Source organism: Branchiostoma lanceolatum, chromosome 3 (assembly GCF_035083965.1).
Source record: "Branchiostoma lanceolatum isolate klBraLanc5 chromosome 3, klBraLanc5.hap2, whole genome shotgun sequence".
Lineage (NCBI taxonomy): Eukaryota > Metazoa > Chordata > Leptocardii > Amphioxiformes > Branchiostomatidae > Branchiostoma > Branchiostoma lanceolatum.
The window spans coordinates 19,071,048-19,084,915 of record NC_089724.1 but is presented as its reverse complement, the minus strand read 5'-3'; the positions used below and the strand labels follow the sequence as shown (position 1 = coordinate 19,084,915).

General features: G+C 42.5%; 1 protein-coding gene across 2 annotated transcripts; it reads left to right on the top strand.

Moving 5' to 3' along the window:
- Positions 1-837: 837 nt before the first annotated feature.
- Positions 838-13,718, top strand: LOC136430845 (inositol-3-phosphate synthase 1-A-like). Of its 2 annotated transcripts, none has more exons than XM_066421884.1 (9): positions 838-969; positions 6,783-6,934; positions 8,284-8,532; positions 8,976-9,269; positions 9,538-9,690; positions 11,055-11,213; positions 11,572-11,929; positions 12,134-12,272; positions 12,614-13,718. In XM_066421884.1, exons 2-9 carry the CDS (start codon positions 6,821-6,823, stop codon positions 12,789-12,791), a joined length of 1,644 nt encoding a protein of 547 aa, XP_066277981.1. In that variant the 5' UTR covers positions 838-969; positions 6,783-6,820; the 3' UTR covers positions 12,792-13,718. The 2 variants fall into 2 exon arrangements, with proteins under 2 accessions (XP_066277981.1, XP_066277982.1); XM_066421885.1 differs by lacking the exon at positions 838-969 and adding an exon at positions 6,233-6,399.
- The last annotated feature ends 150 nt before the right edge of the window (positions 13,719-13,868 follow it).

Here is a 13,868-nt window from a genome sequence, read left to right as displayed (position 1 = left end):
TGAATGTTACCGCGGAGGCACACAATTCAAATTTAAAAAAAAAAAAGGTCTTCCACAGAAATACTGTAGCGTCTCTAAAAAGCGTATGTCAGGTTACCATGTTGTCATTAGTAGAGCTGTGATATTGTACACATGTACAATGAGGCCGTAGTTCCTTCCGAAATACGTTGAGTGGAGTTTGCATAGGTCCCTCACATTCTTATTTCTAAAAACACGAGCATAGAATCAAACTTTCTTAATTCATAAGCAAGCAGTGGTGTTTATCGGACTCAAATGTGGCCTCGCGCATGTTAGATGAAGTTCAATAGTGCCTCTTCATTATAAGTTAACAAACAGGTTAGACTTCATTTCATAGTCATTATTTGTGACCTTACGTTAGTCTAGACTTGGTCATTATCACATTATCACATACGTTCAGTGCAAGGAGGTGTCCGTAAAAGTCGGTATTCAACAGAAAATCGGTAGTTTTGACGCAGAACTAGATTATAGATAGTTGAATCTTGCGCAAAGTGTTGAAGTAGGTTGGGAATTAAGTTTCATCATTTAACGCATCCGTAATCAGCTCTCATGATTTAACGTAATTCGTAATCGGCGGCGACAATTGTGCGTAATTCCTAAGCATAATTCATACTCATATATTGTGTCGTCCACGCAATTCCTTTGATTTTTAGATGATACACATGATTAGATCCATCCAAAATGTTCTCTTTTCACATTTACAACATCAAATGATTAAAGGTCATTAAACTTGTTGTCGTATACTCGTTACAAACAATTTGACTCTCCTTTGACATGACTGATGAAATCTTCCACTAGGAAATGGTTCCTCCCATGGTGCATTGCGGGTGGAATCTGCATGTGGCTCATGTGGCGTGGTCTGGTGCGATCAGGTGATCGCGACCCGGCAGCCCAGCACCGGTGAAACAGCGTAGCGTGTTCAGCTGTCTCCTCAACGGTTTTACACAACAGGTAAGGAGCATTGTGAACATGTACATTCATATTCCATGTGTATAAAATGTGTTAGACCTCAGCTAAATGTCTCTCACATGTCTGACCAACAAAGGGATCCTAAAGCACACCCTGGGGCTGTTAGGGGTTAATCCGGGGGAGGGGCGAGCTAGCGGTCATTGAACCGTTGAGAAAATTTCATCAGTGAGAGATGAAGAGGCACAAACTCTTACGGAGCAATCTGGATCATATGTATGCAAATGTATCGGAATGGGCTCGGGAAAGGTTAGGAATTCTCTTTCCAACGGAAGTGTAAAGGGAGGTAACTAGTCTAACTAGTTAGAAAAAAAATGAACCTATTAATCGTTAAGTAGCGTATTGTACCGGTACCCGGACATAATTTGTAAAATGAAACCCCAGTCAAAACAAAGATTGGTTGGGAGAAACTACACGTAGCATTACTGTATCTAAATATAAACGTTACGTGTTTTATATACTAGATCTGAGTGATGCAATCAAGTGTAGTGACGTTTTAAACCGGAGAAAACTCCTAACGTTTAATACCTAACCGAAGACTCAACTCTACTCAAGGGAGTTAAAATAAGACCTCCTTGCTCTACTCTTGTCTTCGCCATCCCAGACAAGGTGAGTATTGTTTAGCCTCCGATGTAGACTCCTCCCGGCTGTTTTCTTTTGCAAGTTACTGTTTTTATACTATTACATTTTGTTCTTCTTACTGCTGGCCGGCCAGCAATAAGAAAAGAAATGTAAGAGTATAAAAACAGTAACTTGCAAAAGAAAACAGCCGGGAGGAGTCTGCATCGGAGGCTAAGGATTATTCGTGAATCCCGTGAGAACTTTTGAATGCAAATCTGTAATCGGATAGAGGGCTCGTCCTGTACGCGATGTCGACGCCAAATGATCCCAAAATCCTTCCCGCTCAGTATGATCCGCACTGGACATCCGCACTGGACAGTGTATTTAATGTCCTTGGTTGGAGGAAGAAAAATTCTCCGAGTAACATATATTTTTAACTCTATGCCTTTCCTTTGCCTTGTCTGTGCCGTGTCTGCACATTTTCGGTGTCTTGTGTCAGGGGTCATCAAGAGTGACCCACTTCGGCGGTAAAACTGACATCCGACACCGCTCACTGTCGACACTACCACTTGTCTCCATACATTTTCCCAGAGGTGGCTGGGAAGAGTAGAAATTGGCCTAATAGACAGATAACATACCAACGAATACGCCATGCCCCCACAAAATTCCCAACCCAACGCCGCGTCCACCTGCCCCCCCTGCAAACGTCCTTGCCGAAAACTTCCTTCACTCCTTGCCGTCGCAGCGCGCACCGTCGATTACGCTGCCCCTGAGCCATCACTGTCATAAAAACTACACCGGACCTTGATAACTTTGATTTTACTGATCTTTGACACTTCGAATCACGTTGTGGGCCTTCCTGTTATGGTTTACATGCAAAGCAATAAAAGGATTACTTCACCGCTTGGCACCTATTAACTAGTAGCTATTAGTGGACGAAGGTGACTACCGACAGGCTCCTGAGGTGGCAAACCGTACTGCCCAGCAGCCCGGCCTGCTATTAAACCCCTCTGGCATGTTACCCGTCTGTTTTGCCAATTTCTACTTTTCCAGCCACCTCTGGGGCCTGGTAGTGGTTAGTATCTGTATAAACATGAAAATCTATTGGATGATTCTACTACACGTGGTCCCAACCTTCTTCTCTTTGTATCTTGTTGACAAATTAAAGATTAAACTAGAATGGCAACATTTTCGGGAAAATGCAGAATATTCCCCTCCCATTACCTACACCTCAAATATGACATCCTTAGCATTGACTGTAAGGGTATGACGAAGTTTCTGCATAAATTATGCAAAGTAGGTCGGCATTAGCATAATTTATGGCCAGGTGTGTTCGGCCTTTCCTAAAGGTACCTACATCTCAAATATGACATCCGTAGCTTTTATGGTTAGGGATATGCATAAATTATGCATAATGCACTTATTAGCATAATTTATGGCCAGGTTTTCTGACCTTTCCTAAAGGTACCTGCATCTCATCCGTAGCCTTTACAGTAAGGGAAAACAAGTTTATGCATAAATTATGCAAATGAGGTCCGCATTACCATAATTTATGTACAGGTGTGTTCACCTCTCCTAAAGGTACCTACATCTGATATATGCCATCCGTAGTCTTTACGGTAAGGGATATGCATACATTATGCAAATGAGGTCCGCATTAGCATAATTTATGTACAGGTGTGTTCACCTCTCTTTAAGGTACCTACATCTGAAATATGCCATCCGTAGTCTTTACGGTAAGGGATATACATACATTATGCAAATGAGGTCCTCATTAGCATAATTTATGTCCAGGTGTGTTGACCTTTCCTAAATATACCTACATCTCAAATATGACATCTGTAGCTTTTACTGTGAGGGAAATACAAGTTTCTGCATAAATTATGCAAATGAGGTCCTCATTAGCATAATTCATGGCCAGGTGTGTTTACCTTTCCTAAATTTATCTACTTCTCAAATATGGCATCTGCAGCTTTTACTGTAAACGCAATACAAGTTTTTGCATAAATTATGCAAATGAGGTCCTCATAAGCATAATTTATGTCCAGGTGTGTTCACCTTTCCTACAGATACCTACATCTCAAATATGACATCTGTAGCTTTTACGGTAAGGGAAATACAAGTTTCTGCATAAATTATGCAAATGAGGCCCTCATTAGCATAATTCATGGTCAGGTGTGTTTACCTTTCCTAAATTTATCTACATCTCAAATATGACATCTGCAGCTTTTACTGTAAACGCAATACAAGTTTTTGCATAAATTATGCAAATGATGTCCTCATTAGCATGATTTATTGTCAGGTGTATTCACCTTTCCTATAGGTACCTACATCTCAAATATAACATCCGTACATTGTAACATAAGGTACATATAACTTGCTGCAATACCATTAGTAGAGCTACCACCGCACATCTACTTGGTTTTTGGCAGAAGAAGAAGAAGAAGAAAGAAGAAGAAGAAGAAGAACAGGCAAGCAAAAACAGTATATCCCCCTTCCCACTGGAAGGGGAATATAATTATTTTAAAGTGCGTGCGAGGACTTTGTCGTTTTCATCAGAGCCGCTAGGTGTCCTTTACGTCTCGCGATGGTAACAAAAATAAGAGAGTGGTCAGGTTTTGATGAACGAATTTTGAACTCATTCATCTAAAGAACATACTTGGATAAGAAATGCATTCATACTGTCCACGCGTCCTTCACGCTCCGAGTTACAAGCGGCAGACGATGTGACTTTGAGACGTTTTCGCGAATGTACCTTGTGATTTAACGTTAGTGCTACGCTAAACAGTATGCCTAACTTAGCACGCTTTTGTAATTTTGCTCTCATCAAAAGTTGGTGATGGAGTTAAGAACATGTAGTCTACCATATTCTAGCGTTCTTTTGACCAGAGTCCAAAACAATACAATGCAACAATTGTCCTGAAGCTGACTAGTTGTTTTGAGCAAGAGATGTTGGCAAGAAGCCAAACCGCCATGCGATTGGCTATAACTAACTATAAGAATTAAGATAGTCATTAGTCACACATTCATCGTGCAGCCTGTCCGCTGGGTTCGATCTATATCTGGTCGGAGGTTTTTAGAGTTTCACGACCACGGACATTCGCCAAATGATAACCTTTTCAAATGGCATATTACACATTTTCTCATTGAGGCCATGTTGATTTGATTATATGGATGACATCCTCTGGGGACCCCAAAACTGATGCGAGCGTGCGAATAAAAAGTGTTTTGCAAAAAAAAAAGTTGCCTTCATTATGAAATATAACGTTAACGTTACGTGGTCAACAAGGTTGAACGAATGACTAACACACAGAGTATGGTATACCGAATGATGGATTCTTCCTTTTTGTTCTTTCAAACCGTCTTTGACTTTGGCATTCTATGACATTAGTATCCGTTTTCCGAAATATCTTTTTGCAATTTACGTCATATATTTGCTTATTTTGTACCTGCTTTGCACGATTTACAGTATGGTAGAAAACCTTTTTTGTTTGCAAACGGGCGAAAATTGATGCGCGTGCGGGTGTCATCCGTATAATCAAATCGACATGGCCTGATAGTGCAAAAAGAGGTCCTCATTTGCAGAAATTATATCAGTTCATCATCTTCTCCATCCAAATAACAGAAGATACCATGGACGCCAGACTACTAGTATACATGGTATGCTAGTAGCTCGCCAGCTGACAATTGTCTTGGTGGCTCAAGGTAGTACAGTGTGCCCGCCGATCTAAATATAGCGCTGGCGGGGAGTCGTTACTAAGTCGTTACTAAGTCGATAGCTAAGGAGCACCTGTTATAACTCCCTCGGGATACAACTCCCCCGAAGCCCTTCAGATTGGTACTCTCCAAGCAGAGGTTGAATGGGCAGATCGTCACCGTTTTATCATATGCAGTTTTATTTTTGTCGCTAGCCCATTCATTAGAATTATGATAAAACGGTGACGATCTGCCCATTCAACCTCTGCTTGGAGAGTACAGATTGGCGGGCATGCTGCCTTGAGCGGCCGAAGACATCTGTTGCCGACACGGTATAGTCTGGCACCCAGGGTAGACCTGAGGGTTTGCAACCTCGCATTGAGACCCGATATACAAAAATGTACTTGAGCTGGGGTGTGTCAACAACGGGCTCCGGGGCTATTGATCACCGGCTACAACAAAAGAACCAGTTATGTACTTGCTCGACTGTATGCCGATAGACTGGAAAGTTCCACAGCCACAGTGCCAAAACGATGGGTAGGCAGATTAGACCATATGGAGGTAACATTAGTTGAACTGCCGTGACCTTGCAGACGGACATGTCTGCGGGTACGCTGGTGTCTAGCAACTGCGCAATAATGGATTCGTAGTACTTCGTACAGTTCGTACGATATTAGCGTCATCACTGAAAACAGGAAAACTGCAACGTGGCAAATCATAACTCGGACAGGAGGGCAAGAAACTCTTACAATGTCTGCCACGAAGTGCGGGAGCCCGATCAAAATAAGAATAAAGTTAAATACCAGCAGCCAAACGTTCATACATCTCAACTACAAGTAATTGGAAAGTTCCAGATCTAAATCCCTGGCTATACAGGACCGCGTGACCTGCTGGTAGCCAATCAGACAACGCCATGATAACTCAATTTACCTCTGTGTGTGTGTGTGTGATTGGCTACACGGAGTCACCTGTTCTCGTGTTCTGCACTCTGTTCACGTGCTGGTCCGACCGTTTCTAGACGCTTCGCCTATTCAATTCGCGTCTGGGTTTTTCCACTACATCATAGTTAGAAACCCTTATTATGTAAGGCTGTGGTTGGTGGACACTTAAAAAGAGACATTCTACATCGGAGTACATCCACGCCGCTTTTCGAACCCGGTAATGTTACCTGTCTCTCTGTGAAACGATTTCTCGGAGACTCATGTGACTTTCTTCAAAGGGCCGATTACTTTTCTTTTTTTTATAGTATACGCTTGGTGTCAGTCTTTCTCAGGTTCTTTAGGCTTATTCAAGGGCTGGTCAGGAACGACTTCTGAGGCGGGGCAACTCGCTAGAGGGTGACTCCCAGAGGTGAAGTTGAAGAAAATTCTAGTTCAATCCCAAGGCTGGCGGCTCGCATAAACGCGTTAGAATTGGGTAGAGTGGGCGTTTTCAATCGTTAGGATGCCTGGTTAGGCTTGCCGATAGCGATAGTGGGGAGGTTGAGATGGACATGTTCTTCTGTCCTTTTTTTAGATGCTGATCTTGACTTTCTTCTCCAGTAAACAAACGCGAAAACAACACACCTGCCCGACTCGTCATGGCGGCCTTTACTGTGGAGAGTCCCAACGTTCGCTACACCGACAGTCTCATTGAGAGCAAGTACCGGTACCAGACAACCAGAGTCACACGGGGAGTGAATGGCGCTCACAAGGTACTGTGTCCTGTATTACCGACACGTCTTCATGGTATTTTATTAGGCCAACTCTCTAGCTCTACTCTGACGATGTAAGAAAACGTATGATTCTTACAGAAAGCAAGTTGCTGTACATGCATTTCAAAGAAAAAGATTAAAAGTATAACATTACGTGTTATGAAAGGTTTACCTACTTTGCATAGCTGATAACAGAGGCGGGAATCCACTATTGTTAGGGGGTTTGTCACCCTAACTTGCCTAAGGGCGAGAATATTCTAGTAAGGGCGCAGCCAATATGCGCACATGTGCTTGCGCATGTGTAGTGGTAATCTCTTACGGTATCCGTGGGCCGGTTCAGAGCAATCACCTCCTTGTTCAGAGTAAAACGGTTTCGTGGAATTGTAATCATGAATGCAAAAGCGTTACGGGACGTTCCGGTTCACACTATGTTTATCACGTCGTACATCCGGGCACGAGGGAAAGAGTGAAAGTTTTTAACTGTCGATCGGATTTTCGGCCGCGTTTTTAATCGTAATATCTTGTTATGGCCGCCAACTCGAGGCGGTGCGGGATCACAGCATACTTTAGATAATATGCAAATTCTATGTAAACCGTTTTCAGCGCGGGTGTTTAACGTTTAACGTTACATCGCGGACGCAAAATGTAGACCCAAGGAGGTTAAAATACTATTTTAACCTCCTTGGTAGACCGTTTCGATTCGGAATATATCCTAAAAGGTTCGAACCGTTTTATTATTTGAACCATGAACGGGGACTAAAGTCAGGCACGTGTAAGCACACGGCCTCAGCAAGATTCGGGAACCTTCTTTAATGCTGCCATAACACGGCCGCAAATACTAGGAGGCAATGCCGCAGAAAACTGACCCATTAAAATAACCTGCGTTGTTTTGTTTCATTTATAGAAACGGATAAAGATTTTGGGCCGATTTGATCCGGTTCGATGATCTCTTCGGATAGATTTTTGAGTGTGAACGGGACATAGTGGACACTGGGACCAGGTTATGGGGGCGTTGCTCTGTCATGCCAGTATACACGACCAGGGTTTATACCTAGGATTGAAGGGTGCTGAAGAAAAATACATATTGTTTACAACTGGTTCACATGACATGGTATGGTATGAAAAGAACAATCTTTTTCAAATTCTATTTCATTAACATAATTTACCGGTAATTGTTTTAGTGCTCTTACCATAATTGGAAGGGCTAGTGAACAGTGTAAAGGGCTGGGTCGGAGTACACTGGTCAGTGGCCAGGTTGATCCCCACTGTTACAACAGTATTTTGTACAATTTTTTTCAATTCTAAATGTGTGCTGACAACTGAGTGCAATTATCATTGTCTGTGAATAGGTTGTTCCTGTGGAGACTGCCATCGACTTTCAGACGGAGCGCCGTGTGCCCAGGCTGGGGTGTATGCTGGTAGGATGGGGTGGAAACAACGGTTCCACCGTCACTGCCGCCATCCTGGCCAACAAGCTGGGCCTGACCTGGCACACCAAGGACGGCCTGCAGAAGTCCAACTACTTTGGCTCCATCACCCAGGCCTCCACGGTACTGCTGGGCTCCGGGCCGGATGGAGATGTCTACATCCCCCTCAAGGTACAGACTTGTGTTCACAGGTGTTCTATCCTTACATATGAAGTTGGAATACTGCATTCAGGGGTTCATCTAAAGAGGGGAACAGGGGCAGAGCGCCCTCATGCCCTGACCATGCGCCCCCATACCCCGAGGAGCAGATTCTCTGACAAGCATAAAATTCAGATTGACCAGGGATGTCTTCAACTGTGACCTATCTGAAGTTTGCGGTGGTTTGTGGTGTTTAGGCATACCCTAATTTTGCCCTTCAGGAAACCAAAGAATGACCCATTTTAACTTGAAAATATCTAAACCCCCCCATCTTCCCCCAGCTTGGTCGCTCCGCTCTCTCTCAATTGCAATTTTTTTCTAGAAAAAACCCTGATACGTGTATCCGTATGGTAAGGAAGATTGATATGGATGGCTTAGAATAATTTTCCTGTGCACCTTATATCCCATTTCCTCAGGACCTTCTGCCAATGGTCCACCCAGATGACATAGTGCTGGATGGCTGGGACATCTCTGCCATGAATCTGGCTGATGCGATGGAGCGGGCCAAGGTCCTGGACTACGACCTGCAGCGGCAGCTGCGCCCACACATGGAGCACCTGAAGCCACGGCCCTCCATCTACATCCCCGACTTCATCGCAGCCAATCAGGAGTCCCGAGCTGATAACCTCATCAAAGGCACAAAGATGGAGCAGGTGAATCAGATCCGGAAGGACATCCGGGATTTCAAGGCCAAGAATGACCTTGACAAGGTATGCAGAACTCAGTAAATGACTACAGGCTCTGCCATGCATAGTATTACTATTAGGGACAACAAGTGGTCATAAGTATGTCTGAAGTTACATACTTCTCCATTTCAGATGTTGTCCATTTTAAGATTTTGAATGGTGGTATCATTTCCTTACACTTAAAAAAAAAAGAAAATTACTTACCTTATTTTATGCTGATGAAGAATGTCAGTAGTAAACACATCTTTTTCTAAGAATTCATGAGACATGAATCTTCCATGCTTGTTCCTAGGTGATTGTTCTGTGGTCAGCTAACACAGAACGTTTCAGTGACGTCCTGACTGGGCTGAACGACACAGCTGCTGCTCTGCTGAATGCCATTGAGAAGAACGCCTGTGAAGTTTCGCCCTCTACACTCTTTGCTGTAGCCAGTATTCTGGAAGGGGTAAGTTAAAGTAGATTGTCTTGAGCGGTGAACTGTAAGTCCTGGTATGCTTAGGTAGATCTGAGGAAGGATCTTAGCCTTGGTTAGGTGCTTGGTTGTATTGCTTGTCTCCTCTCTACCTTTAACCTGCATTTGCACCTTTGCTGCCTTGCCATCATCCTTTCATCTCTTACTCTTCATGCACTGGTTATCTTTTTCCCTTTGTCATCCTTTTGAGCTTCTTACTTTTTGTCAGCATACTGAGTAAGTTCTATAGCTAATTAGTAGTTACATTATACATTTTCTTGTGAGCGTGAATACCAGCTATACATATGCTACAAAAAGTTAATGGTTATACAAGCATTAACTACTAAGTGCGCCACTTTGTGGAAGTCATGAATCCAGATAACTCGTGTGTTCATGCATCATGAATTAGCCTGTTTCTCTTCTTGTGCAGGCCCTGTCGATTAAACCCAAAGTTTGTACAAAGCTTTGGTCGATTTCACCCATTAAAAAGGAGCATGGAACAACTATGGCACAAGGATCCTCTTCTTTTAGGGCTCGAATTGGTAATACAACTGGTTGTTGTAGACAAGCAGGTCCTCAGAATGAGCGTAATTCTGAGGCTGGTCGTCTCTTAACAATCAAAACGATTGAGCTTGATCAAAGCCAATAAGAAGACCAGGGTTTTCCTAGGGTGTCCTTTCAAAAAGACACCAAGCTGTGATGCAAGTCAGCTTGAGTCAAATTGTTTTATTGACACAAGTCACAAGATCTAAACTGAGGGAAGTGACTTACTCTAAACTGCAGGTAGACAAATTGCTACCAGTTTTGCCCAATTTTGCCTTTCCCCTAGGAAAACCAAAATTTGAAGTGATTCGAGCCCTTTGTCTGAGAAAATGAATTCTTAGGTGTAGTGAGATCCTTGTAGCAAACATATTTAGAGGCTTTTAGATTTGTAGAAAAGTTACCTATTTAAGAAGACTTATTCCACTGTCTGTACATAGATTAATGTCCAATGTAGGACAGATCAGGGACTACCGGTAATTATTTCTTTCTTCGTCCCTGTCGAATCTGTATTTCTACAAAGAGGTTATGATTTTGCCAGTGATTATTGATAGGCTTGCTGTTAAATTAACAGGACAAAGTAAAATAATGAATCTATTTTTTTTGTGTGTGAGCGGGATTGCCATGCATGATTTGGGAAAGATCAAGATCTAAGATTCTTTTGAGAAGTCAATGAAAGTCCTTGCAGCTTATGACAAGCACAAGTGGGAATAGAGATAAGGGGGAAGCTATACTCCTTGCCAGAGACTTGTACTGTGTAGTTGCTAGTGAGTTTGGAAATTTTCTATTGTTGATAGCAACTTTTGTGTCCATTCCAGAGTGCCTACATCAACGGATCTCCCCAAAACACATTTGTGCCAGGAGTGCTTGAGTTGGCAGAACAGCACAGTGTCTTTATCGGAGGAGATGACTTCAAGTCAGGACAGACAAAGATCAAGTCTGTTCTAGTGGACTTCTTGGTTAACGCAGGCATCAAGGTGAGTTTCCAAGAGAATATGTGATTGTTTTATTCATTTCCTCTTTTATGTCGTATAGATTTGCATTGCACATTTCCGGTACACTGAATTGCACTATAAGTATAACTAATACTTGAATGAAAAAGATCTATCTATCCATTTCATTGTTCAAGCATTAGCATCTCATTGGACAACACTGAACAAGAAGTTTCTGCTAGGATGTTTCTGCTGAGATTTATCTAAAATCTTTACCTATGAAAGTGTTAGTATTTTTTTTTCACATTGGATGTGCCATTCAAATAAGTCACCTGGGTGGAAAAGTGTTTTCTTTATATATCAAAGATGTTCATTGCACACAAATTCTTTTTAAATTTTACAGCCCGTGTCAATCGTCAGTTACAACCACCTCGGCAACAACGATGGGAAGAACCTGTCTGCACCAAAGCAGTTCAGGTCTAAGGAGATCTCTAAGAGCAACGTCGTGGACGATATGGTGGAATCCAACGACATCTTGTACAGCGATGGCAAGAAGCCGGATCACTGCGTCGTCATCAAGTATGTGCCGTACGTAGGTGACAGTAAACGCGCTATGGACGAGTACACGTCAGAGATCATGATGGGCGGACACAACACCATCGTGGTACACAACACGTGTGAGGACTCCCTGCTGGCCAGCCCTCTCATCCTGGACCTGATCATCCTCACAGAGATGTGCCAGAGAATCAAGTTCAAAGTCGGTACGTTAAAGAATAATGTGGAGGTTCTTCAGTAACTTTTTGAGCTATGCCTTGTGAAGGGGGAGTGACATATTGTATGGGCCATGCTTGCATTCATATTCTTTTCAACCTGTGATTTTCGTAGTGTGGCATGCTTGTAAGAGAAATATTTCATGGAGATCAGGCTGGATGATGAATGTTGTTTTAAATTGCTTGATTTTTCAGGAGATGACACTGAGTACCAGACATTCCACTCAGTGCTGTCCATCCTGAGCTACCTGTGCAAGGCCCCACTGGTACCAGCTGGCACGCCTGTCATCAACGCACTGTTCCGACAGAAGTCCTGCATTGAGAACATCTTCAGGCAAGTATTAGAACAAAACATATTGGATTTCTAGTATCAAATGGGGATTAAAAGCAATTCTTTAAAGCAAAACATAACTGGTATATGTTGTGTAATGATATATAGTATACCCCCACATATATTGTTGTGTCAATAGAGATTTCTCTCTCTATATATATGATATACAGCTCCCTGGCTGTCCCAGCGGGCAGCCGAGCCACTACTTCTAACTCATGGTTCTAATAAAGATCACTCTGCATCCTCACACCTCAGAGTCAAGACCAGTTTATTCAAGTCTCCAATATATTACGTAACAACACAACAGTATACATTAACATGACATCTGGTTTTCTTTTCTACAGGGCATGTGTAGGACTGTCGCCAATCAACCACATGGGCATTGAGCACAAGCTGAGTCGACCAGCGTCCTTCTCACCTGAAGTCTCTGAGCAATCAGCTGTAGATGTGCCTAGCACGAAAAGGGTTATATCCCAAGATATCCCCAATGGCAGTCCAATTGTTAGCAATGGTTATCACTAGTTTCTGTTGTGTCTTTCACATTATGAATGTCCCTGCTGGTCAGTCCTTTGATAGACTGGGAGCCTAGTTTGTTTCCTGCAGCTCCCACAGGCCTCCTTCTATGAGCTAGAAAGCAACTAGGGGTGCGCCAATTTGGCTGATTTACAAATCTACACATTGGGGATTTATAAGAGGGAGTCATTACCTTACCTTTTCTGCATATGTCTGAGGTCATTCAAGTATTGCATTGTGATGTTCTGAGCATTGCTTAAACAGCTATACTGCGGTGGACTACTTGGTTGATTATAAAAGTTTGGGACATATCTTGACCTGGAGTGGTGATGAGAACTTTGATGTGCACATATGCACATACATGTACAAGCACTTAGTTGAATGTATGTGCACTAATACTAAGCTAACGTTACCTGCCTCAACAACAAAATGGAAAAAAAATACAGGCTGTGAGCTTGAGGGAATAAGCTATTATGTGTACTTTTAGTAAGTTATTTAAACAATGTCAGGACTTGCCTGTTATAAATGATGATGATGCACTGTGCTGTGCACTTGTAATGTATTTCAGCATATAGAAGTTTATTATTATGGATTTGTGTATGTTATTTTTATTTGGGATGTCAAGTTTGTATGGACCATGTGAATAGACCCAGGCTGTAAGATGCTACCATCATGCAGTCTTGAACTGTAGATCATTTTGTAAGATATTTTGCTACATCAGACACTTGTGCCTGCCAAGATGACTGCTGCTGCAAGAAGGTGTCACTGGTTGAAATGGTGATAACAGTTATAGACGTATATTTTCCGAAAAGTATTGTATCCACTTCTGTGCAGGCGTGCAGGGCATTGAAAATGATTGTAATGAGGTTGAGCTTTCTGCAAATCCATATATGACTTTGGGCTGGGATAAACTATTAAAGTTGTGTTACGTGCTAATGCCGGCTTTCTGTGTCTTCTTGGGTTTGTTACTGTTGTATGTATGTCATATGAGTTTTTTCTATCCCGAGAAGGCATACATTTGTAGCTCCAAGTTAGCAGCTTTCTGAGGTTATGGGTTACTAGTATTTATATGAGGTAGGCTCGCTA